Genomic DNA, 26,371 nt, shown 5'->3' on the forward strand with positions numbered 1-26,371 from the left:
TAAAATAAAAAACATACTTTAAACAAACTTGGAATTCATGTCAAATAGAGGACGGCTGTTATATAAGGGAACTTGCCAAAAAAAAATAAAAAATTTTATATATATATATATATATATATATATATATATATATATATATATATATATATATATATATATTTTTTTTTTTTTTAATTAATATTTCAGTCAAATTATGCCCATATGAGTTGTTTATATATAACTCTATGTGCATGTAAATCTACTGTTAAAATGACACCCTTGACTGATGAAGTGTCATCTTTGTAGTTTAGGTTTAATAGAAATCGTATTGAATAATAAAGGAAATAAGTTTAGAAAAAAAAAATCTTTAATTGAACTCATGAATAAAGAAGATCCCATTCAAACATTGACCATAACATCTTTTTATGAAGGTACAGTTGTTGAATTTCATGTGTCAGGCATTTAATGCCATCTGGTGGCTTGTCACTGTATTTTGTTAAAGTCTGCACGTATACCTGAGCTGGCACTGCGTTTCATTGTTCTAGTTGTGCTTATTAACAGAATATGAAACAATTACTAAAGCATAAAGAAACCTACCATTTTCTACCTCTTCTGAAGATAAAAGTGCTATTTATTGTCACATGATGAGGCACAGCTGACTCTGCCTGTAGATTTCAATTTTTTTAATCTACCCAGCACTTTTGGTCCCAGTCTGTTGTTCTGTGTTGACTCCAGCGGCTGCTCACGTGTGTCCCTGAGATCCAAAAATTAAAGAGAGGAAGAAACTTTATCTCATGTCATCTTCATCTTGCAACCTGCACGACAAAGCAAATCATTTGCTGTTCTCATGGCCAGATGGCGGAATCAACTTCCCCTATAAGCTCGAACAAACAAAAACTGCCCTTTTGTTTTAAGAACTGTTGTTTTATAGCTTTTACATCACCAATTACCCTTTCCATATGTGATGGATTATGTGATTAAAGTGCTGGTGCTTACCTTGTGGTTGATCCTGCAGAGGCGACTGGTGCTACTGGAGTTCTGGAACTTGCAGAAAGAGAAGATCAAGGTAATGTTTCTATTCATCCATATGTCAACCTCAAAATGACCAAAATCGCATACTGTATAGTAGGTACATTTGGTTTGAAACTTACTTCTCGACCATTAAAAAAGTACATTCAATATGGTATGAATGTGTGTAGTATGAATTAAATTCGGATGTTCTACATTCGCCATGTTGTCACTATCATGTGACCTACGGCGTTAGTACCGTCCCTTCGCTGCCATTCATAAATCCTCTCCCATGGCCTCATGGGATCGTAAAGTGTCCAGTGGATGTGTATCTAGGTACTTTTTGCCTACTGTTTTATGAATACTATGAATTTTGACATCAGTACCGGTCCTAGACTTCTGTGGGCCCTAAGCAAAACTTTTTGAGGGGGGCCTCCGTCAATGGTTTCATAAAACCCCCATATGACCCCCAACCCCTTAATCTGTTCTTTCAGAACAAACAAACAACAGTCAGTAATACTACAAAAAATAAAATTACAATCAATAGGACGAATCCACAAATGAACTAATGAACAAATGAAATAATTTAGGCTATAATAATAGCCTACTATACAGAAATTGAACTGTATAGTCTTCACCTCATGAATTAAATATACATTGATTCTTATTAAAGTTAATATAATTATTCAGTGAAGAGCAGTGAATGATTCTCTCGTTTTCTTTTCTTCTCTCATTGTTTGATTAACATTAAATGACACAGACAGTAGCAGGTTTATTGGCTGCTGTCACTTTAAGACCAAATGCACGTTTCTAATGACAAGCATTCGATTACTTTCCTGTTAACTGTTTATGTTCACTTAAAGGGGACCTTTAAGGCAAAATGTTATATTTGATAACCCACTGTACCAACCCATTGCCTTCATCTTGATCCCCTTTAACAGATGTAGCTGAAGATCTCTCAGACACACCAAACTCTGCTTCAATCATCTCAGGAGTGAGACAGAGCTCTGAGCTCTCAGACCTGCCAGAGAAATCAAACCAGCATGAATCTGTAAATGCCGTCACAAACAATCAAAGATGGAGGGTTTATTGAAGCTGGCGTTAATCTATATTTACACTCCAGCTTGAATCTCGTCTCTGATGCTGTCAGGCAGACCCTGAAGAGCTGGAGGGGCCTCCACAGGCAGAAGGACAGTACTGAAGGGGTCAGACCTAGATAGAAAATAATTTTGCACGCGTTGGACTAGTTTTATTGCATGTGTAAATGAAAGGTAAACCAACAAATTAATGTTTATGTGAGAGTGTAATACTAACATGCATGGGGCGCAGTCGCTTCTTAGAGTCGAAATATTGGATAAAGTGCTCAAGGCCATAGAGGGAAACTTCTTCCACGACATAATGCCTTTGATTATATCCTGCATTTGATATTTTCAAGCAAATGTTTACAGGATGAATGTATTCTTAGTAATAACATTAAATTAAATATTATAAAACATAATTTTGTCCCTGATGCTGATTGTTTCAGATAGTAATACACAAACAAGTACCAGATATGATATAAAACTTCATTTTAAAGCCACGTAGATTGATGTTTCAAATTACGATGTGCAAAAATGTCTATAAATTCTCAACAAACCTTTCTATCTAGAAATTTCTTCTGTGCTTGAGGGGCATGCACGCCCACGACATTGTCCTTAGGGACAGTGTATCGTGGCAATGGACACAAATGAAAGTCCAGGTCACACTCCAGGTAAAGCGGAGCTGGTTTGAAGGCATAAACGTGCGGCACAGGATTCTAAATAAAATAAAAAAGAGGAATTCAAACAAAGTAAGACTGAGCCACGTTCAAACATGTTTATGATATGTCTGAATTAAAAAATTCAAAACTTCTGATGAAAAAAAGAACAAAAAAAAAAAACAGAACCGACAAGCTATAGTTACACATCAGAACTGTGAATATGTACAGCATGTACTACTTTGTCCAGTGTTATTTTAGTCTCATTAGTATCCTTTATATCATTCAGTATCATAATTTTAATACATTATTATAGTTTTTATTAATATTTTGAATTAGTTTTTATTTCATTTCAACTTTAGTTATAATAATTTTGTTGTCTGTTTTTGTCATTTTATCAGGATTTATTTATTTTTTTATATCTACATCTATACAGTATTTAATCATTTTTTATTTCAGTTTCATGGTAATACTTTACAATAAAGTGCTTTTGTTAACATTAGTTAATGTATTAACATACATGAACTAATACTGAGCAATATATTTTTATCTGTTAACATTAATTAGTAAAAATCTAATTGTTCATTGTTTATGTTAGTTCAAAGTGCATTACCTAATGTTAACAAATACAAGTCTGGATTTTAAAAATCTATTAGTAAATGTTGAAATTATTAGGTTCATTAGTTAACATTAGTTAACTACATTAGTTAACATTAGTTAACTACATTAGTTAATATGAACTAATAATGAACTGCACTTCTACAGCATTTATTAATCTTTGTTAATGTTAATTTGAACATTTAATACATTATTAAAATCTTGTTAACATTAGTTAATGCACTGTGAACTAACATGAATAAACAATGAACAACTGTACTTTCATTAACTAACATTAACAAAGATTAGTAAATATAGTAACAAATGTATTGCTCATGGTTAGTTCATGTTAGTTAACACATTAACTAATGTTTACTAATGAACCTTATTGTAAAGTGTTACCAGAATAATAAATGCTGTAGAATTATTGTTCATATTGTTCATAATTTAATTTAATATTTTAGGTGATGAAAAGGTTGTTTAATGATTATATTTTTAGTTTTAGCTAACGATAATAACCCTGCTTTTTTCATAGTTTGGGCATGGCGTTCTCAGCAGATAATATTCGTGGCTCAAAAAACATACAAAAATCCGGAGAGGGTGGGCGTTGGGCGGTCTGAGAAGAGCTTCAGGTGCACTGAAACTAAGTGTGGGACCTAAATCCTGATGTGATTCATCATCTTCCTCTGGTTTCTTATCTTCATCATCCTCACTGAGCTCTACAGATGGACATCTCATCACAGGCAACAGCTCATCCTATAACACAATGCTGATTAGACCAAACACAATAGATGTTTCCAAACTAATTTTAATGCAAACAAATAACAATTCATTATTTTATGGCTAAAAATAGTCCATTAACATGTTGTTTACCTGTGCTCCGGTGCGTAATGTCCTACAAAGGTCAGGAGGAACGAATGTTGCTGCTGCATCATAGACAGATAATGGTTGATAACCCAACAGTCTGTAACGCTGGGGAACCTTAATAATAAACATGCACAATTCTCATTATACTGGCTGATAACATTAATAAATGATTTTTGATGGTCCCCCAACAGACATTCTACTGACTATAAATAACTTTGCAACTACATGTCAACTTATTCTAATAACCCAAACCCTAACACCTAACCTTAACCTTAACAGTCTACTAATACTCTAATGAGAGTTAGTTGACACGTAGTTGCAAAGTTAGTATAGTGTTTAAAGTGGACCACTGAAATAAATTGTAACACCTCAATTTTATTTATTTATTTATTTATTTATTTATTTTGTGGCTCGCCACTCAACCATACGCACACATTCACATAAGAACATCACTCGTGTATTTTTCATTAATTTAGACATATAACAAAACCACATCTGACATTTCAAGCCAAAAGTGGATATTTACAGGAACTTTAAGAAAAATTACAAGGCAAAAATTTCCCTATCAGACAATGAAGGAGTGGGGAAAGCGCTTTCTTCCCGTACCTTTAGGTTGAATAATGGAGTCCTGAGTTTCATATCTGCTTCAGGCATTCTTACAGGAACACAGCCCAATGCATTCACAGCCTGAAAGCCACAACACAACACTGCCTTCAATGCCACAAAAATTTATCTCAAATGTTGAACTGAAACTTTTTGGCATTTGTTGAACAAAATGCACCTCTTTAAGAGGTTTCGATACTATTTACAGTAACTGAAAATATTGAACTCTAGTTTTTTTGCATCAAAATTGTTCCATAAGCAGTCTCTCACAAGTTCGTCAGGTTGGTCTTCAGGTATAAATGTATTGAAGGTAGTGGGCAGAAGTTTTTCTGGTGTCAGCTTAAAAAAGTGTGGCTTCTCATCCCCATCTAAAACAAAACAACAGATGAATATCTAAAAAAAATTTATATCTATTATGGTGATATGTCTTGTTAAATCTATAATGACATAACAGCACTATACACTACCGTTCAGAATTTTGGAGTATGCAAGATTTTTTGGTAACACTTTATATTAAGTATGTATACAGTAATAAAGTACTTACAAATCATTTCAAAACGATTAGTTTATAGTTAACTCTTAGTTTTTATATTGTAGTCTCTACATTGTTGATATATTAATAGTCTTTTATGCTCACCAAGTCTGCATTTAATTTATCAAAAATATAGTAAAAACAGTAATATTAAGAAATATCATTAAAATAACTGATTTCTATTTGAATATATTTTAAAATGTAATTTATTAATGTGATGGTAAAGCTGATTTTTTTCTTTAGTGTCACATGATCCTTCAGAAATAATTCTGATATGCTGATTTGATGCTCACTAAACATTTCTTATTTCTGTCAGGACCACTATCGTCAAATATGATTGATAATTGCATAGAGTTTGTATTGGCGGTATGGTTCTGTTCTAGGCAAGAACTCCCTGCGCATCCATGCAGCCTAGCATGGATAAGAGCTGGGAGAGCAGCAATAAACCCCCTTAGGGTAACAGAACAGAACCAACATATGCAGATATAGTTAATGTCAATAATTTAACATGTACACATATTTCAAGAATTATTATGATTCAGGGGAATCATAAGGCCAATCCTGACTGAAGAGAGGAGGAGCTGGGGATGGAGGAGGGTAATTTGCTCCTAGCTGCTGATAATACTGAGGAGCTTATATATGGATGCTGTGATAGGCGTTGTATTCCTATAGGTTGACGTGAGTCACCTGGGAGTCAGCTGATGCGAACTTGACTGACGTGACCTGACAGAACTGACGCTAACGCTGGATTATTATCAATGTTGAAAACAGTAATGCTTAATATTTTTTTGTGGAAACAGTGATACATTTTTAAGTGTGTTTGATGAACATAAATTTCATTTTAAAATATATATAAAAAAAAAAATTGTTTGTAACCCTGTAAAACTTATTACTCTCATTTTTAAAAATGTAATGTGTCCTTGCTGAATACAAGTATTAATAAAAAAAAATAATATCAATAAAATCGCAACCTGATTCTTTGTCTCCCTGCAGACTCCTGGTTTTGCGAACAAGTTCTCTTAATGACACAAGCCTCTTGTTCATACGACATTGAAGAACAACCTCGATTAAACACAACACAATGTAACATAATTATACGTATTAATACTCACACATTTTATTTACAAGTATAGATAAATAAGCATTGTGAGTTGAAAACAGTAAAGCGTTAAATAATAGTTTAATGACATTCAAATTCATTTACAACAATAATGCTGAGTAATGAGATATGTTACCTTACGAGCAGCCTGCTGGAAGAGTCTGAGCGCTCTATGTCTGACCTCCAGCTGGCCAGAGCCATAGCGGATGAAATCAGCAGTGCATTCTGGGAACTATAACATAGAGCTGTTGAACAAGTCTAAAAGATTTTAATATAATGACTTCAGCTAGATGCTAACATTTACATGCTATTTACATGCTAGACTCATTTTTTATATGTGACAAATGAGTCAATGATATGTGACAAACTTTCTTGCTACCTACTCAAAACTATGTACTTTCTCACCATCGGTGACATAATTGGGACAGAGCCTAAACTGAAAATACAGACTAGAAACATGATTTTCGAGATCAAAATGTCAATAAGAAAGACATTCATGTACCTGTCCAACATCTCGTAAAATTCGTCGTGAGAAAAGCTTAGTTGAAGATCTTGAAAAGGCTACTGACTCACCACTGTATTTTAGCTGAAACGCAAATAAAAAAGTAGATGAGTATTCAGTGGAAGATGTTCAATATAAATCAAACCAATACCCTGGCTTACTTTGTATGCAGCAACTGCTTCATCTTGCTCCTTCAAAATTTTAAGTTTCTGTTCTGTTGAACATGGGTCGTCACCCAGATCAACTTGCCTAAGGATAAAACGCACTAGTTTTAAGGGTTTTCCAGTTCAATATATTAGACTGTAAGTAAAATCAGAATATGTCATCTGTCATATATGTTATACAATCACATGGAGCAACACACCAGCGGATATGTTTGGCTTTCTCCTCCTTTTGTTGGACCTTCTTTAAAAACACAGCTTCCTTCATCTCTCTTGTCTGGTCTGCAACCTTGGTATAAGACATGGCTTTAACAAATAAAACACACAGGTATCTTGAATTAAATAACTGTGATTTCTGGTCGCATTGTTTCAAATTTGATTAGTTGTATGTTGTTTTACAAATCCAATCCAAATCCGTTCATGTACGGTTTGAAATCTTATTAAATCATTAAAATTGAATTCTGTATATGTGTTTCGGCCAGAACAGTCAGTCTATAATTCAAGGTTTTTGTTATTTAGGATATGTCACATATTTGGCATCAAACACACCACAGTGGGTAAGAATTGTTTCTGAGAGTCAGGTTAAAAAAAAAAAAACTCTACTGCCTTCATCAGATTTGACTAGAATTACATACAGAGTGATGACACTGATGAGGGCAGCACAAATTAAAGTGTTACATACAGTGTACGCTAGAGAATGGCCTTAGAAGTCAAGAAAAGCACCACCGTAAAAGACCATTTTCAGGTTGGGTATGTTGCAAAAGGGGCATGTACTGTAATTGGAATATGGTATTCTATTTATTATTATCTAAACTATAGCAATAATTTCCATACTTGTCTGGCAAGTTTTTGCTTTTTAGTGCTAGTTAGATGCTGGTGGACCACCAACAAGGCCCTGATATACTTCAAGCAAAATAAAGAGAAGAATGAACTGGTGTGAAGTCCTTTAGAACAAAATCAGGCCAAAACTAAGTTCGTTTGGAGTTTGTTTTGGGAGTTTGAAACAGCAAAGTGAATTTTCTGGAAAACTTCGCTCTGACTGGTAAACACCTTCAAACTACCATAGGTCTGTGGTAGGTGTGCTCTGTGGCTCCACCTGTGTTTATTTTGTTAAGAAGAAAAGTGCACAGCATATTTACATATTCATGTAAACAGTGCTCTCAGCAGTGTGGGCGGTGTTGGGATGTTCGCTAACAGTATATTTCTGTCATGATCACCAGTTGGAGTGCCCTATTTAGCCACCAGAGGGCACTCCAACACGGACTATTGTTCACCACTCGTACTACATTGCCCATAACCCACTTCCCGGACTCATTAGCAATTCATTGCACCCAGCTGTTTTGTATTATGTTATTAGTGTCTGTCTATTTACACTGAGTTGGTTTCTGCTTTTGTTATCAAGGTTTCATTTACGGTCAACGGCTTCTGTTGTTGTTCTCTTTGTTTTTGTATGGACTGATCTATGGAGTTTGACCCTTTCCTGTCTTTGAATTTACGTTTTGGATTACCCCATTAAAGCTGCATATGGATCTTACCTTCTTGTTTCTGTGCCTTACGTGACAATTTTAAAATTCTTTTTACCCCCAATCAAAGAACAAAATAATTTTACTTTGAATATATTGGGGCATTTATTCTTCGTCTCTTGAGGAGGAAAGACATTGGTCTTTAACGGGTTAGTTCATCCAAAAATGAAAATTCTGTCATTAATTACTCACCCTCATGTCGTTCCAAACCTGTAAGACCTTAGTTGCGTCCCAAATGACGCACTATACACTATGCACTTATACACTATGTACTTGTACACTATGCACTCATCCATGTAGTGCGTGAATTGTATAAGGTTATTTTGTCATTTAACAATGGAGTCCGATCCTCCCCTCCCCTCTACTACGTAATTAAAGCTGCAACATTTGAGTGCACGAAGTGTCCAACATTTCACTCTTCGTTTTTTCCGTTAATTTAGTGCATCATCCGGGTATTTAAAGTGTACTTTTTCTTTTTGGAATTTTCAGTGTGAACGCACTACTCGCACTATTTATACTTAAAAACGTCATAGAATAGTGCGTAAGTACGCGAATTGGGACGCACTGAGTCATTCATCTTTGGAACACAAATTAAGATATTTTTGATGAAATCTTTTTTTTTTCTCCCATCGAAAGCAATGAAATTACCACATTCAAGATCTAGAAAGGTATCAGAAACATCGTTAAAATAGTCAACATGACTACAGTGGTTCAATCTTAATGTCATGAAGCAACGAGAATACTTTTTTGTGTGCAAAAACAAAACAAAAATAAAAAATTTATTAAACAATTTCTTCTCTCCCTGTGTCAGTCCTGTTTACGTTCAGCGCTTGCAAGTTCTACATCAGAACACCGGCTCAGTATTGGCCGACGCAATTCACATGAGCACCACGACGCATGCGTGTGATGCTGACGCAGGAGCTGGCCAATAATGAGTCAGTGTTCTGACATAGAACCCAGAAGCGCTATACTGTGTTTACAACATAAACAGCATAGGAGACTGACATGCTAGAGAAGAAATTGTTGAATAAAGTCATTTTTGTGCACAAAAATAATTCTCGTCGCTTCATGACATTAAGGTTGAACCACTGCAGTCACATGGACTATTTTAACAACATCTTTACTACGTTTCTGGGCCTTGAAACTGGTAATTAAATTGCTGTCTATGGAGGGGACAGAGAGCTCTCAGATTTCATTAAAAATATCTTAATTTCTGTTCTGAAGATGAACGAAGGTCTTACGGGTTTGGAACGACATGAGGGTGATTAATTAATGACAGAAATTTTATTTTTGGTTGGACTATCCCTTTAAAGCTATGCTAGTTTAAAAGCCTGGTGAACACATCAGTATTCCAGCAAACGGGTTGCTACCTTTGCCAAACTTTCATGGTTTTAGTTCTTAACATGCACCTCGTAGGCTCTCTGGATGAGAAATGTGGTGTTCTTACCCTCCCGGAGGTCCTTATATCTTATTTTGTCTTGTGGCTGGAGAAGCATTTTAACCAGTCCTGCATGAGTGGTGACATCTGTGGTGGAAACCTGCAGTTGTGGATCAGGTTTGGTCTTTTTCTTACTTCCCTGTGAAAACAGAATAATGTGACTGTATGCATGATGAATTTCTATATGATTGTGCATTTTTACTATCTGATTTACATAAATTGCTGATATAAATAAAAAAATAGAATTTTTAATATAGAAATTGCATACTTCAAACAATACCAGAGCTAAAAGTTTGCTGGCTTATCATTTTAATTCCGTGTGTGTCTTTCCCACATTTGATGGCTGAAACGGTATGTGGTCAATTCAAATTCAATTCAGTAAGCTCAGTGCAAACAATAAAATTAAATTTGTAATTCAATCTCACACAAACCTCTCTGCTACTGTTTTTAATGGCCCAAAATGAAATTGACCTCAGCTAATTCAAATTCCTGCATCTGCACAGCCTAAAACCATTTAGACCCAGTTGAAAAGGCAAGCACGACTTTCTGTTTTGGGTGCTGGTTGCCTTGCTCAACTAGAAAGACCATGCTGAATGACCAATATTTTTGCTGATAAACAGCATGGCTTGGTTGTTCCTCCAAACCACAACTGAAATACTCGACAGATGAAACTCAATAGATCTTTTCAGAATAGAAATAAAAACAAAAACAATAATACAATTTTGGATACACATTACAATAAGGTTCATTTGTTAACATTATTAGTGAATGTATTAACTAACATGAACAATGAACAATATATTTGTTACCATATTTATTAATCTTTGTTAATGTTAGTTAATAAAAATCCAGCTGTTCATTGTTTGTTCATGTTAGTTCACAGTGCATTACCTAATATTAACAAACTTTTGATTTTAATAATGTATTATAAAATGTTGAAATGAACATTAACTAAGATTAATAAATGTTGTAGAAGTAATGTTCATTCTTAGTTCATGTTAACTAAAGCAGTTAACTAATGAAACATTACTGTAAAGTGTTACCACAATTTCTTACCTTCTCCAAGGAGGGTGATGTTTTTAGCTTATGATGGGATGTAAGAGCCAAAGATTTTCCATTAGCAGTCTTCCGCTCTTCAACAAAATGATCATCATCACCATTTCCTTCAGGTTTACTGAGGCATAGAGAACACAAATGCCATTAATGTTTGTGCAAAAGCATCTGAAATCAGACATTTACACTACATTTTACTTTCTTTTTTTTTCTCAATGATAATAAAACTTTTAGGATGTAAATGTTATTGTAAAAATAACATACAAGTAGCATGTTCCTATTGTGGTTGCTAAGGTGTTATGAGTGTTTTTAAGGCATTGCACTGCAATCTTTCATTTTTTCTGTAGTATTACCTGAGCAGCAGATATGGAGATGAGGAACCCGTCACTGTCCAGATGACAGGTTTGGAATTGAACTGAGAGATCACCAGCTGTAGTGTGATGTCAGCTATACCGTACCGTACAGGAGTAAATGTCACTTTTAACGTGGTCTTTCCATTTGCTGGAATGATCCCTGATTAACATACAGATAACATCTGTTATTTATGTTTATGTTACAGTAAATTAAAAACAAAGTAAGTCTAGTATACATTTGATCAGCAACTAGAGTTCTACCAGGATTTATGCACGTATACTGGTTTCCATTGCTCTCTAACAGCAGATATGTCGATTGTGAAGGAAACTGGTTACCTGACAGCGGTCTTACAGTAAAGGCCTTATGGGGCTGAAGGCAGTGCACTTCGAACTCAAAGTCTATCGGACAACTGCAGCTTAGTGGAATCACATGACTGGCACTGTAGAAGCAAAAGAAAGTCAAATTATGTCTCTTATGCTTACCAAAGTCTCTTATGTTCATCAAAGCTGCTTTTATTTGATCAAACATACAGTAAAAACGTGAATATTGTGAAATATTATTGCAATTTAAAATTACAGTGTTCTATTTGAATATATTTTAAAATATAATTTATTCCTGTGATGGCAAAGCTGAATGTTCAGCATCATTACTCCAGTCTTCAGTGTCACATGATCCTTCAGAAATCCTTCTAATATGCTGATTTGCTCCTTAAGAAACATTTCTTCTTATCAATCATTTTGAAAACAGTTGTGCTGTTTAATATGTTTGTGGAAACCGTGATGCAGTTCAAAAGAAAAGCAACAATGTAAAGATGTAAAAGTCTATACTGTAACTTTTGATCAATGTAAAGCATCCTTGTTAAAATATTAATTTCCTAAAAAAACATGACCCCAAACATTTGAAAACTAGTGTGTGTATTCATATATCATAGTTATTTGATAACAAAAATGTTATCGTATACACATTATTGGTGTAATATGAGAATTATTGCATACCTCTGGCCGAGTGGCACTGGCGGAAGACTAATATGAGATGGGATGTGAAGATCATTGATAACAGGATATGCATGAACAGGAACCAGTAAGTTCTCCTCTCCCTGACAAAAACACAAACACAAACACATCATAACTGTTCTGAGCCCTTTCAGAATTTGCATGGGCAAATATTAGACAATAACATGTTTTTACCATGCCATGAATCCTGATGTTATCAGAAAAGTAACGCCACTCGTCCGGTCGGAAGAGCACTGTAACAGTGTAAGCCAGACCCGGAACCAGTCGGCACTGCAGTTAAAACAGGGACTACAGTCAGCACTGGCTGATATTTTAAAAATCATGGTATGAGTGAATTTCTTAATCTCAATGGTCATAAAATAAGCTTCATTTTCTGTGTGCAAAATATCATTTATTTAAAAAAAATAATAGTGAAATAAAACTATAATAAAGGAATATAGCCCAAGCATTTCTCGACAGGTTTTGTTCAGTTTACCTCTTTGCTGTTTGAGTTCTGAAACTGAAACAATCTTGAATAATCTTGAATAATCATGATTATGTGCAATTTTAAAGCATATCTGTAAAATTGATATTTGAAAGCAGGTTGATGGTTACCTTTTTGGTGTACTTAATTTGGAAATGCCTTGTCTGAGGAGGTAAAATGTGGACACTGAGCACCTCAGAGGAGACATTGACAAGTTTCTTGGGAAAAAACAACAACAGCGTTTGTCATTACATCACACTTCCTCCCGTATTCTTCCCCTTCTCTAATGTTGCTTTCAGCTACAACTCATGAGAGACTTTGTTTCCCACGGACCGCACAGTACTATCAGTGGAAATTTGGTCATGCATTTCAGAAAATGGAGTCTCCACTGAGGTTTTTTAGAATTAAATATAATACTTTTTTTTTCAGGCCAATGACACAAAGTCACATTATATAACCATTATATGAGTCATGTAAACATTCCAATAGACATTTCACACTAAAAATGTATTATATTAGTTTTTAGCAAGAATACTACGAACAAAGTAAAAACAAAACTAACCAGGATTTTCCTATAATCCTTTCCTACTTCAAAGCCACTGAAGTGCAGCTCTGATGGTTCAGCTTGAACTATACTGTTACTCTTCAGTTTGGCAAACACCCCTGAAAGACAACAGAGACACAATTACATACAGTGGGTACGGAAAGTATTCAGACCCCCTTCAATTTTTCACTCTTTGTTATATTGCAGCCATTTGCTAAAATCATTTAAAGTTCAAAGTTCATTTTTTTCCTCATTAATGTACACACAGCACCCCATATTGACAGAAAAACACAGAATTGTTGACATTTTTGCAGATTTATTAAAAAAGAAAAACTGAAATATCACATGGTCCTAAGTATTCAGACCCTTTGCTGTGACAGTCATATATTTAACTCAGGTGCTGTCCATTTCTTCTGATCATCCTTGAGATGGTTCTACACCTTCATTTGAGTTCAGCTGTGTTTGATTATACTGATTGGACTTGATTAGGAAAGCCACACACCTGTCTATATAAGACCTTACAGCTCACAGTGCATGTCAGAGCAAATGAGAATCATGAAGTCAAAGGAACTGCCTTGAAGAGCTCAGAGACAGAATTGTGGCAAGGCACAGATCTGGCTAAAGTTACAAAAAAATTTCTGCTGCACTTAAGGTTCCTAAGAGCACAGTGGCCTCCATAATCCTTAAATGGAAGACGTTTGGGACGACCAGAACCCTTCCTAGAGCTGGCCGTCCTGCCAAACTGAGCTATCGGGGGAGAAGAGCCTTGGTGAGAGAGGTAAAGAAAAAGCCAAAGATCACTGTGGCTGAGCTCCAGAGAGGCAGTCGTAGAAAGTTGTAGAAAGTCAACCATCACTGCAGCCCTCCGCCAGTCGGGGCTTTATGGCAGAGTGGTCCGACGGAAGCCACTCCTCAGTGCAAGAGACATGAAAGCCCGCATGGAGTTTGCCAAGATGGTGAGAAATAAGATTCTCTGGTCTGATGAGACCAAGATAGAACTTTTTGGCCTTAATTCTAAGCGGTATGTGTGGAGAAAACCAGGCACTGCTCATCACCTGTCCAATACAGTCCCAACAGTGAAGCATGGTGGTGGCAGCATCATGCTGTGGGGGTGTTTTTCAGCTGCAGGGACAGGACGACTGGTTGCAATCGAGGGAAAGATGAATGTGGCCAAGTACAGGGATATCCCGGACAAAAACCTTCTCCAGAGTGCTCAGGACCTCAGACTGGGCCGAAGGTTTACCTTCCAACAAGACAATGACCCTAAGCACACAGCTAAAATAACGAAGGAGTGGCTTCACAACAACTCTGTGACTGTTCTTGAATGGCCCAGCCAGAGCCCTGACTTAAACCCAATTGAGCATCTCTGGAGAGACCTAAAATGGCTGTCCACCAATGTTTACCATCCAACCTGAACTGGAGAGGATCTGCAAGGAGGAATGGCAGAGGATCCCCAAATCCAGGTGCGAAAAACTTGAATCTTTCCCAATAAGACTCATGGCTGTTTTAGATCAAAAAGGTGCTTCTACTAAATACTGAGCAAAGGGTCTGAATACTTAGGACCATGTGATATTTCAGTTTTTCTTTTTTAATAAATCTGCAAAAATGTCAACAATTCTGTGTTTTTCTGTCAATATAGGGTGCTGTGTGTACATTAATGAGGAAAAAATTGATTTTAGCAAATGGCTGCAATATAACAAAGAGTGAAAAATTTAAGGGGGTCTGAATACTTTCCGTACCCACTGTACATTAATGTGAAATGGCAAATTATCAGTTTCATAAAACACAAGTAATGTTGGTGGCCTGTTAAAAGCTATAATGTTTAAGAAATAAATAATAAAACAACAACAACAGTGTTCCTTACTAGTTTCCAGAAGGTGATGAGGGACATTTCCGCTCTTTTTAGTGTCCTCCAGCAGTTGGCTTAGAGGAAGTAGGTTTTTTTTCTTTACACTCCTGGAGAAAGTCTCTGGGCAGAATGAACCACCTCCATGCCAACTGGACTTTACAGAGACTCTTGATCATAACAAACAACCTACGCCTGTGAGTGGGTAACGTTAGTTGACATGCCATTTCAAGCAGTATCCTTAAGTGTGACATTCAATTCTTAGTCTTGTACTCTTTTAAACAATAGTTTTCAAATTCTCTCTTTAGAGCTTCGGCATAAATAAATTATTTATATTATAGCAAATAACTGGATGAACCGTTTGTTATTAAAAACTTACCGGAAGTGAGAAGTTGACGACACTGTAAAACACGCAACGTCGTCATTAAACGGAGTGTTTTATTTGAAATAGCCTACTTTGGTTTTGGTGTTCGTTTGTTTGTTAATTAAATTCTATCTGAATCGATATTCATAATTCAAAACGCACTTACTAGAAAAACTTACTAGAAACTCAAACAACATAACGTTACCTGATGATCCTTCATTGAAGTCACGTCAACAATCCCGTCACCATGACAACAAGAGACGCTAAGCTTAAGATGATCAAAAAGGTCCAACCACTGATCCAATGTAACTTATGTAGATCAGTGGGTCCAACTAAATGATCTGCTGAACTTGTTTGTTTCTTCTTATTAGTTTGTTTCACCTACTTCATATCTTCTATATATTTGAATTTATAATAAATTAACTTTGAAGTTGCCCAAAAATAAAAAAAGTTTTTTTTTTCTTAAAACCATGCCAAAATATGGACCGCAAATTAAATTTATTAAAGGTATTCAATCTCTTTACTGTTTGAATTCCAAAACTAATAGGGAATATTATTTTATAGTGATATTTGAAAATATGTTGGTTATCTTTTCTGCCTTATGGACCCTTTTCACAGACTGTGATGACGCAAATAATACACATTTAGAACGTTATATATTGTGTTGTATTACCTTGTCAGTAAATGTCAAAAAAAAAAAAAAAAAAAAAAAAAATTGACATTGACATCTTTCTCTCTGACCAGCGCAATGAAGCTCTATATTTCGTAAAGTTGTGGAAACTCTGTCACAGATTTTTTTTTTTTCTTTGCTGGAGCAACTAGAAATAGGGTGAATGCATGTGAATTGGGCCATCAGGTAAATTTGGTTGCACTGTGCTCAACAGGTTTACACTTTGAGAGCACGACAATGGTCTTTAATTAAAGATACACTATTTCTTTAAATTATGAAATAGTTTTGGTTGATGCAATATGACACTGGTGAGTGTATCCATACTTCCGAGGCGGACACCCTCATGGTTAAAGGTAGAAAACCCTCTGACATAAGATTTTATTTTCTAAATTATAAGGTTGCTCACTAAATGTAAAAATTTGTTTTCTTGTAAGGTGTTTAAATGGCCCAATTTGACTGAATGTGTTAGATAAAGTGGGCCGGTGGGATTCAGGTAAAGTGGGAGACCTTTAAAATGAAATAAATTGCCATTCACTGGTCATTTTATAGTATTTTATACTTAATATTTTATATTATGGTTACCATTTTAAATAAAGTTAACAAAAGTAATAAAGAAAAAAAACAACAACATTTATTTAACTAAATTACATGTTTAACAAAAATTACCCTACAAAAATTATATTTGCTGTCATCTCCTGTTCAGTTTACCCAACTATGACAACTTCCACTTTTGAGAGAATTATTTTAATTAACTGAGCTAAATGAGAAGTGTGATTCAAGGAAGAGAAATCCAACTCACTTTCATTTATTGTAATGCATTTCAAAATAACAACAATACAACCATTTACAGGCATACAGTGACAACAACAGTTTCTCAAAAAAGTACATTCAGTCTATTGTTAGCATGAGTAAACAACATTTTATGCAAGAGGTTATATACATTCCACAGACAGCCATTGCACCACTGCATAATGATATATATATATAGCCTATATATACATCTCTCTTTTTTTCCTTTTTTCTTTTTTTTTTTTTTGGAATATTTGCTGCAGACAATAAGATCCTTCTTAAGTACATACATTCCAGCTTGTTGTTGGTGACTTCAGCAAACACATTCAGTGTGTTTCAGCTCAGAGCTTGTGACTGTTACGTTGTAGTAACAAGGTCGAGTGATAGTGGAGCCTCCGAAGTGGGATTGATTTAAATGAGTCAATAGTGTGTTATTCGAACATAACGGGTAGAGATGATTAGGGTAAAATAATGGTGCAGGTTGCATGTTCATGAGCAGTTTGTAGTCCTCTTCCACCTCTTGTATTGGCGGGAGATCACAGGCCAACCCAGAGTCATTGTCCTCTGAGATCTTGCTTTTCTCACTGAGCGCTTCACAAAAATGGTCCTCAGATATGGCACTGATTTTATCATGCTGTTCTTTCTGGTGTGGAGAATGTTGGGTTCCCTCAGCATTCCAAAATGATGGTACGAATAGATTCTAGAAAGAACCAATTTCAAATTTTGGTTTATAAACAGTGTTGTTATTGTTGACTATATTTAGGCCCTATCTATCTATCTATCTATCTATCTATCTATCTATCTATCTATCTATCTATCTATCTATCTATCTATCTATCTATCTATCTATCTATCTATCTATCTATCTATATATAACCATTTTCTGCAATTGAAATAAATATTAAATAAAATAACTGAAATATGTTTAAATTGAAGGGTCCCACTATATTTTATTATTTTTGTGTTTAACATTTATAGGTATTAACTTTCTTTTTGTTCAGAATTAAAAGAATTTAAATGTCAATACATTATCACTACTTCTTATGGTATGCCTGTTTTAAGCGTTTATATTTTAGACCTGTCTAAATATAAATGCGTGTCTATGCGTGTCTCGTCATTTTCGCAAATAGAGAAAAGTTGCACCGGCCACGAGGAAATCATCCCGTTTAGAAAAACCGCCGAACAGAGGAGAGTCTGCTGGCAACAAGAGAGCGCGAAAGAGCTCGTAATAAAGCCAGAATCAACATTGGCTTGGCTTTTCGGAGCTGGCGAAAACTGGGGGATTTGAAATGTTGTACAAACACGCAGAGATGGCGTTTTTATTACTCAACTGTTGAGTAAGGTATTTTATTAAACATATAAATTGTCATATGTAGCTCTTTAACAGAATTCGTTGTAAAGCATTATCTATTGTGAAGGGTCATATTCATGCGTGCAGTTGTACTTATATACATATAGACCTATGTAAAAAAAATATCTGCATGTTGTTAAATCTATAATTACACTGTTAACCCTTCCTTTACCTCTTAACCCGTCCTTAAACCTAACCATACCAACCTGTCCCTAACTTTACCCTTATCTCAACTCAATAGCAGCAAAAGTGTTTAGAAATACAACATGAACACATCTAAATTTTAACCTTTTTATGTAAGTTCATAGCAGTTAAAGACACATAATATAAAGTGGGAGTAACTGAAGTAGGCCTACTAAAATTCCTGAAAAAAAAATAGTCCCACTTTATATTAGGTGGCCTTAACTACTATGTACTTACATTAAAAAAAAGTCCAACGTATTTATTGTGTTAATATTGTATTGCAAAACACTTGCTGCTATTGAGGTGGGATTCGGGTAAGGTAAGGACAGGTTTGGTGGTGTGGATAGTTTTAAGGATGGGTTAAAGTGTAAGCGATGAGTCAACAGTGTGAAATATATATATTTTTTTAAAATAGATACAATGTAAAGTACAATGTTCAAACATGTATGTGCACATTAAGTGCATTGAATCAAATGATTCATTTAAATGTAAATACATAGTAGTTGAAGACACCTAATATAAAGTGGGACCAAATAAATTAAAGCTAAACAGAAATGTTTAAAAAAGAAACTACTAAAAGCACTTTTAATGCCTAGAACTATAATGAATATGGGAAATATAAAATAAAAGCTATATTCAAAGTATTATTAAATACTCTAACATCTACAATACTAACAAGCACATTTTTATGGTCGAATAAAGTAAAGTTGTGTGTATTACACACATGATGTGTAGTGGAATCGCATGAGACATACTTTGAGATGTTCTGGTAGGTTGGTTTTAGGGTACAGATATTTGTACAATTTATAGATGAACCAGACGGCCAGGATTCCCAGAGGGAGAATGATGGCAGCAGCTATCACACAGCTGGTGAACACTGGTGTCACTTTGGATGAACACACACACACACACACACACACACAATACATTTGAATGAAGGCATTACTTTGTTCATAGAAAATATCATATTGTAAAGCACAATATCTATATGCATTTATATCATTTTATATAGTATACTATAACTATAAACTACTTCATGCGTATTTTATTCATAGTGATTGCTTTATCATTATCTTGCAGGGCAGTGACAGTTGTAGATGAAACCACACTTACCAGGTATGCTGGACACACATACAGCTTTACTGAACTGTTCCAGATTTGTGTAGCCTTTGGGAAGCACCTTTGCCTGAGCACAGAATCTGCTCCATGAATGTTGTCCTTTAATAGTCAGTTTAACATCCTCACTGGCATCAGTGACCTTCCTCTCTATTGCCTATCAGGGACAAAGATCATCTTATGGTTATTTTAAAGATATGAATTATGTATTTGTGGCTTGTAATTCAGGCTTCACTGCACATAAAATATTCCTACTTGACAACAAGGTCAATACGTTAATATATTGGAGAGTTTGAACACACACACTTTGAATTTGAGAATAAATTATTTTCATTTCATTATATGTAATGATTCTTTTTATTAGTGCTATATATATATATATATATATATATATATATATAATTTATTCCAGTTGTTTATTTCAACTTTTTATGGTTTTAGTTCAATAGTTTAAGTGTATAACAAGTATGTCTGAGGATTCAAGTTTCTGAAAAATGTAACTGAAGTTATGTACAGAATGATACAGAAAAATATAAGTGTTTAAATACCGCATCTTCCTGGTCTTCTGTCCAATATTTGATGATGTAGTTCACTTGTACAAATATTTTAGAAAGGTTGCCCACTTTTAGCACTGGGGGCTGAACGTGCACATCCAAGTTATTATTTTGGACAACAAGACGCACAGTAGGGGGTCCTATGATACCTACAGGGGAGCAAAGCAGTTCATATAATTATTTTATATATGAATGTTATATTGACTTAAAGGTGAAGTAAGCGATTTCTGAGAATCATTGTTGAACACTTGATATTTGAAATCAACCCAAACAAACACCCCTTCTTTTCAATGCTCCACCCCCAAAAAAGGCATGAACACGCAATGCAAGAGTGGATGTCTCTTTTTCGTTGCAGAATCAAAGCAGATTAAAGATTCGAAAACAAAGTGAAGTTGACGAACGAATGACGAACGAACAGGACATGAGTAGGCAATACAAGCAGGAGTTCGTTGTTAGTCGCCAGCAGCACACAATGTTATTCATGTATGAAACAGAAACAACGCAACCTCTGCGTCTGTTTTCAGGCCTTCCCGCTTAGGTCTCTCCAGCACTGGAAAGCTTTTCTAATATTAACGCGGGTCCTAAAGCTCTTGTCTGATCATAACCCTTCATTTTCCAGTGACCTTTTCTCTTTTGTAATGTCTTTTAGCCATTTCTTCAAATCTCCCTCTTGCCCTGTCTCCTCCCCCATCATGAGTGGACACGCCCCCTACTGCTTATTGGCTACAAGTGTTTTGCGGCACTTCAACAGCGTTTCTCAGAAATTGCTTACTGCACCTTTAACACAACAGAGCCTATAGTGCAATCTAAAAGCTGCAAATACAGATTCACACTTACTGTGCTTATTAAGTATAAATTTGGATGCATTAACCCACTCAGAGAACAGCTCCTGATCCTCTGCCCGCACTTGAAACGTGTAGGTCCCAAATGCAACTGGCAGTTTCCCTGCATCACATTTCAGCTCTTTGGTGTTGATACAGAGGGAAACATTTTTGTTTCTCAGGCTGCAAGGACAGGGCAGATGACAAACACAAAGTATATTAGGCAAATATGTTATTAATGCAGGTAAAGAATAGGCCTATTGTTTTCAACTTCTGCAAAACCTCTGAAGTATCAGATTCCAGAAGAACAATAGTTCCCTGACTTTCATAGCAATCAAACACATATGATGGGTATATTTTATAATGGCACGCAAGCATTTGTTGCTTCCACGTCGGAGCTTTTCAGATGTATTTCGAGCGTACTTACAAATATCTTGCCGTGTATGTCACATTGCTCATGGGATTGTGTGGAGATGTCCATTCGACAACTGCACCCATATTGATGGAGGTCACCTTCACATTCTGCGGTCCAGCCAGCTTTGTTTCTGAAGTAAAGCAGAGTATCGCCACAGTTATAATACATAATATGAGGAATTTAATAAAAAACATATGTAATATATTTGCTTTATAAAGTGTTTTACTTCATAACTTGTTAAATATGGATATTTTTTACACATTCAAAAGTCCTAATGCTATTATCATTTGGCAGTTGTGGTGCATCATGTCAGAAACATGCAAACATATTTATTTCCTCTGCTACCCACTAGTGGGTCATGACCCAGTTAGAAACCCACTGCATTTAATAACAACATTTCTGAAGAAACAAATGTTTAATTAGTGGGTGTCTGAACAGGTGTCCTGCAGCAGTGAAACCACAGGTTATGTTAATGTTCCACTAACCTTTAACAAGCAGACAATCAGTGTTAGAACACTTTTTAATCATTTTGAACACATCTGTTGTTGTACTATTTAAAAGCTATGAATGCTTTGTTTGAAAACTACCTAAGACAAAGACATTCATACACTCTAAAAAGAATGCAATGGATCAAAAAAAAAAAAAAATTATAATAAATAATAATAATAATGCATCAGTTTGCATCAATCTTATTGAGTTATGGCAACTTCAAATGAAATTAAGTTTAACCAACAAACTACATTGAGTAGAGGAACTTAAAAAATGAATTTGCTCCAACTACTCGAGTTGTAGCCCTGGAACCAATATATCTTATTAAAATCCACAGCTGTGATAGCACGAACAAGTAAGATATTACTTGTCACTAGCATTAGCGCTGTCACTGCTTATAGAGTCAATGCAGTGTTTACCTGCATGTACTCTTCAGCACAATGGTAACCACAAAAACTTCAACATTACAGAAGCGCTTTTGAATGTCAAACATAACAGCATTAAACACCAACTATGGAGGCTCATTTCCGCCACTAAATAAAAAAATAAAAACAGTAGTTGCGACTTTTTATCTCGCAATTGCGAGTTTATATCTCAGACTTTTTTTTCTTACAATTGCGTTATATAAAGTCAGAATTACGAGATATAAAGTCAGAATTCTGAGATATAAACTCAGAATAAAAAAAGTCAGAATTCTGAGATAAAAAGTCGTTAATTTTTTTATTTAGTGGCGGAAATGGGCTTCCATAATTAACAGGTATTTCTCTTCACTAAAAACAAATAGTATGCTGGGACATCATTAGCATGCTGGGAGCTAGAAATCCACTGCTCAATTTTCAACGTTTCATGAAGTTTTTTAATCAATTAACAGAAATTTGAATTTAAATTACACACAATATTAAGTTAATTTAATGATCAACATAATGATGTCAACAGAACAAGGCAAAATGTTGCAACTTAAAAGGTTGGTTACACTTTATATCGATGGTCCACTTTAGACATTCTACTAACTATAAGTAACTTTGCAACTACATGTCAACTAACTATTATTAGTGTATTAGTAGACTGTAGTAGATTGTTAGGTTAGGTGTTAGGGTTCAGGTAAGCAGAATAAGTTGACATGTAGTTACAAAGTTACTTGTAGTTCGTTGAAGGTCTGTTGGGGGACCATCAAAATAAAGTGTTAGCAGATATTAAGCTGATGAGAGTTAGCTGACATAGTTGCAAAGTTACTTATAGTTAGAATATCTAAAGTGAACCATCAAAATACCAAAAGGTTTACTTAAATCCCCTTAATTATTTTTTAGAGTGTAAATTTTATACGTCTAAATACTATTGCACTGCATATACGCAGCATTATTAATACACTATAGTATCATAAAATTCTTTGTAAAGGTCAGTCTTAATACTTGTCAATGAAAATAAGTACAGTAATGGCAAACAAAAATGAATTAAAGTTATTTAGTACAAAAAACATAGTATATATATATATATATATTGTTTAATTTCAAAATATTACCTAAAAACACTAATTATAAAGAAGCAAATAATACTGACCAGCATAGGTGGGCTGAACATCCTTGGTCACAAAGAATATGAGAGCCAACAGCCTGAGCTTCACGAACATGACTGACAGCATCACTGATGGGACAAGTTGTGTCTGAGAGCTTTTAAACTTCAAAGTCTATTTGTCATGTGCTTGAGAGGAACCGGGAGCATTATGACTCAACTGCTTCCTCTTTGTGGTGGGGGTAAAAAAAAAAAAAAAAACACACACAAAACTTTTAGCAACAGACTAGGTCATTAATGACAACAATGCTGGGAGTAACTCTGCTGATTAGTAAAATGGTATTTATTTGTGTAATGTACTTTTGCTTTACTTTGTCCAACGTCAACACTAACATAAATTTAAATGTATATGTAGACTGACAAATTTTACGCAATATTTTATTTTTTCTTTCATAAAAAGTCACGTTTTAACAATCATCTCTATTGTGTGTATTATTGGAAAGTAAAAATTCTTGACTACCAGGGAAAAAACAGGGAAACTCTCCTGTGGTTTGGAAATAAAGTGTCTCAACACTGCCCCGAGTGGCTATACAGTGTAACTTATCTCACCATTCATGTATCTAAAATTATTTGATATGTTTAACTGATAAATAATTTTAAAAAATAAAGTATAAATTCAGAGATTGTTATATTAAGCAGTTTAGAATTGTACATAAGAAATTCTTCATAAAATATTTATCAAGTCATTTTAAATAGCATTTTTATTATTTTACTTCATTTATTGTGCATTTCATATGAACCATCATACTTGTTAAAGCCACAAGTTAGCCTGGCTTTCTTTTAAATAGCTAACATTTAATTTCTCCGATACATTTTCATAAAAGCTATATTTCAGATGATAAAGCAATCATCAATAATTGCTTTGTGGCAGCATCACCTTGTGAATCCATAATGAAACAGACAAATGGTGGCCATAATGCGTTTTCATTTTTATCAACTAATGCAGTGGCAAGTTAAGAAAACCACAATTACATTTCATTGTCTGGTAAAATATTCCTTTTGCGATTACAAATAAAATGTAGTATTTCAGAACAAGAGTTGGAATCAAATAGCACATCTCAGAAATAAATATGCAGTTCTCTGGACATGCTCATCTCCAAGGTGCTAAACTCTTTTGTAATTGTAACGGTCATAAATTGTGCATACATATACATTATAATCATTTATTTCTATATATTTGTTCACACAAAGCATAAAGGTTTAATAAAAAGACAGAAACAAACTCAGATGTGTTAAAGAACAATGCAGAGCGGGAATATTTTGTATCGTTTCATCATCTCAAGTGGTTTTCTGTAAACCGTGCTAAGCATTTTTAGATGTCGATGACAATAAATTACCTCAGATGAAAGTCAAAGATTACTAGAACAATGACAACATGACCTTCCATTTATGATTCATTCCAGTATTGCAAGATGGTTATTATTATTAGAGGTTAATTGTTAGGATTTTTGTCTTTAATTTCAAACTTTATGATTAAACACCCCAATTCTGTCAAATTTCTGTAAAGTGGACTGGACGTCCTTTTCTCTTATTTTGTGTTAATTATAGAAATACAACTAACACCATAAGATTTAAGCACTAGATAAACTATCATTCCGGTACATGGGTTAAAATGTCTCTAGCAAAAGAATGTCTGTCTGTCCCATCAGGAAGTTGTCATTAATACATAAATATTATGATTACAATTCTTATTGCTCCATTAATAAACATGGACAGAGCATGGAGGGAGGGCATTTCTGAGGTAGACAGTATTTAACCTAAAAGGTGCAGTAAGAGATTTCTGAGAAACGCTGTTGAAAGCGGATCAGACCGAGCGCCTCAACACACTTGTAGCCAATCAGCAGTAGGGGGCGGGTCCACTCATGATGGGGGCGGAGAGAGAGAGAGAGCAAGAGGGAGATTTAAAGAAAGACTGTAGAAAGAGAGATGGCTGAGAGACATTACAAAAAAGAAAAGGTCAGAGGAATCTCACTGGAAAAAGAAGGGTTATGATCAGGCAAGAACTTTAGGAACCACTTTAATATTAGAAACATTTTCCAGCGCTGAAGAGACCCAAGCGAGAAGGCCTGAAAATGGACGCAGAGGTTGCGCAAGTAACATTAGTTTTGAGTGTGTGCCGCTGGAGACTAACAACGAACTCCTTTTCGTTTATCCTTTTTTTGTGCTTCCTTGTCGTTCATTCATCATTTTTGGCAAAACTTTATTTTGCTTATCTTCTTTTGTGATAGACATCCACCCTTTCACTAGTGTTTGTCAAAAGTACAGACTTCGGTACCAAGTCGGTACTGAAATTTGAAAAATGTGACGACGCCAGCATTTCCCCCTATTGAGCGGATTCCAAAGACTATAGAATAACACAAGACGTGTCACTCGTATTGTTTTGAATGGGAGAAAGTGTAATGCGCATTATGGCGGAATAAGCCCCGCCTTCTAAATAAGAGCCAATCGCCATCTGGTAAAGTCATCGTGTCACTGCAGCGGCCGTTAGAAGCACTGGTTTCTATAGAAACAGTCAGACGGGCGCCTCCGAAATGAGGCACAAGAGACGCGCGTTTAGATCTGCGCATGCGCATTAGCTTGATCCAGCCTAAAAAATACCGTTTTTTTGTCATGATTCGAGCATTTGGAAAAAAAATTATGAGACAGTTGTTGTCAGATTTCATTGGTGATTTCAAATATGAAATTTAATCGAAAGCTTGGAAAACAGCTTTGGAGCTGCATGATACCCAGGAT

General features: G+C 35.1%; 2 protein-coding genes across 2 annotated transcripts; both read right to left on the reverse strand.

Annotated features, from left to right (window-relative positions):
- Positions 1-328: 328 nt before the first annotated feature.
- On the reverse strand, positions 329-15,475 carry cfap221 (cilia and flagella associated protein 221). Its single transcript, XM_048197882.1, is given in 25 exon segments — positions 329-733; positions 976-1,023; positions 1,898-2,008; positions 2,104-2,199; positions 2,302-2,402; positions 2,624-2,782; positions 3,905-4,075; positions 4,193-4,300; positions 4,793-4,873; positions 5,060-5,157; positions 6,293-6,383; positions 6,557-6,652; positions 6,923-7,006; positions 7,084-7,171; positions 7,287-7,389; positions 10,054-10,183; positions 11,101-11,218; positions 11,451-11,610; positions 11,787-11,890; positions 12,447-12,547; positions 12,639-12,734; positions 13,059-13,145; positions 13,490-13,590; positions 15,336-15,446; positions 15,449-15,475. Coding segments are annotated over 25 exon segments (2,586 nt in total). The 5' UTR covers positions 15,465-15,475; the 3' UTR covers positions 329-606.
- A 1,650-nt stretch (positions 15,476-17,125) lies between these two features.
- crfb15 (cytokine receptor family member B15) lies at positions 17,126-26,014 on the reverse strand. The gene is made up of 7 exons (XM_048197884.1): positions 23,627-26,014; positions 21,593-21,710; positions 21,182-21,348; positions 20,339-20,493; positions 19,788-19,947; positions 19,430-19,560; positions 17,126-17,840 (listed from the first exon to the last, which is right to left on the reverse strand). Exons 1-7 carry the CDS (start codon positions 23,706-23,708, stop codon positions 17,454-17,456), a joined length of 1,200 nt encoding a protein of 399 aa, XP_048053841.1. The 5' UTR covers positions 23,709-26,014; the 3' UTR covers positions 17,126-17,453.
- Between the last annotated feature and the right edge of the window lie 357 nt (positions 26,015-26,371).

The sequence above is a fragment of the Megalobrama amblycephala genome, linkage group LG7 (genome assembly GCF_018812025.1).
Source record: "Megalobrama amblycephala isolate DHTTF-2021 linkage group LG7, ASM1881202v1, whole genome shotgun sequence".
NCBI lineage: Eukaryota > Metazoa > Chordata > Actinopteri > Cypriniformes > Xenocyprididae > Megalobrama > Megalobrama amblycephala.

Coding starts and splice junctions, on each gene's coding strand:
- crfb15 (XM_048197884.1), bottom strand. CDS start 23,708: ATGCTGTCAGTCATGTTCGTGAAGCTCAGGCTGTTGGCTCTCATATTC. Junction 21,711..23,626: donor TGTTCAGCCCACCTATGCTG/GTCAGTATTATT, acceptor GCTTTACTTCAG/AAACAAAGCTGGCTGGACCG. Junction 21,349..21,592: donor ACATACACGGCAAGATATTT/GTAAGTACGCTC, acceptor CTGTCCTTGCAG/CCTGAGAAACAAAAATGTTT.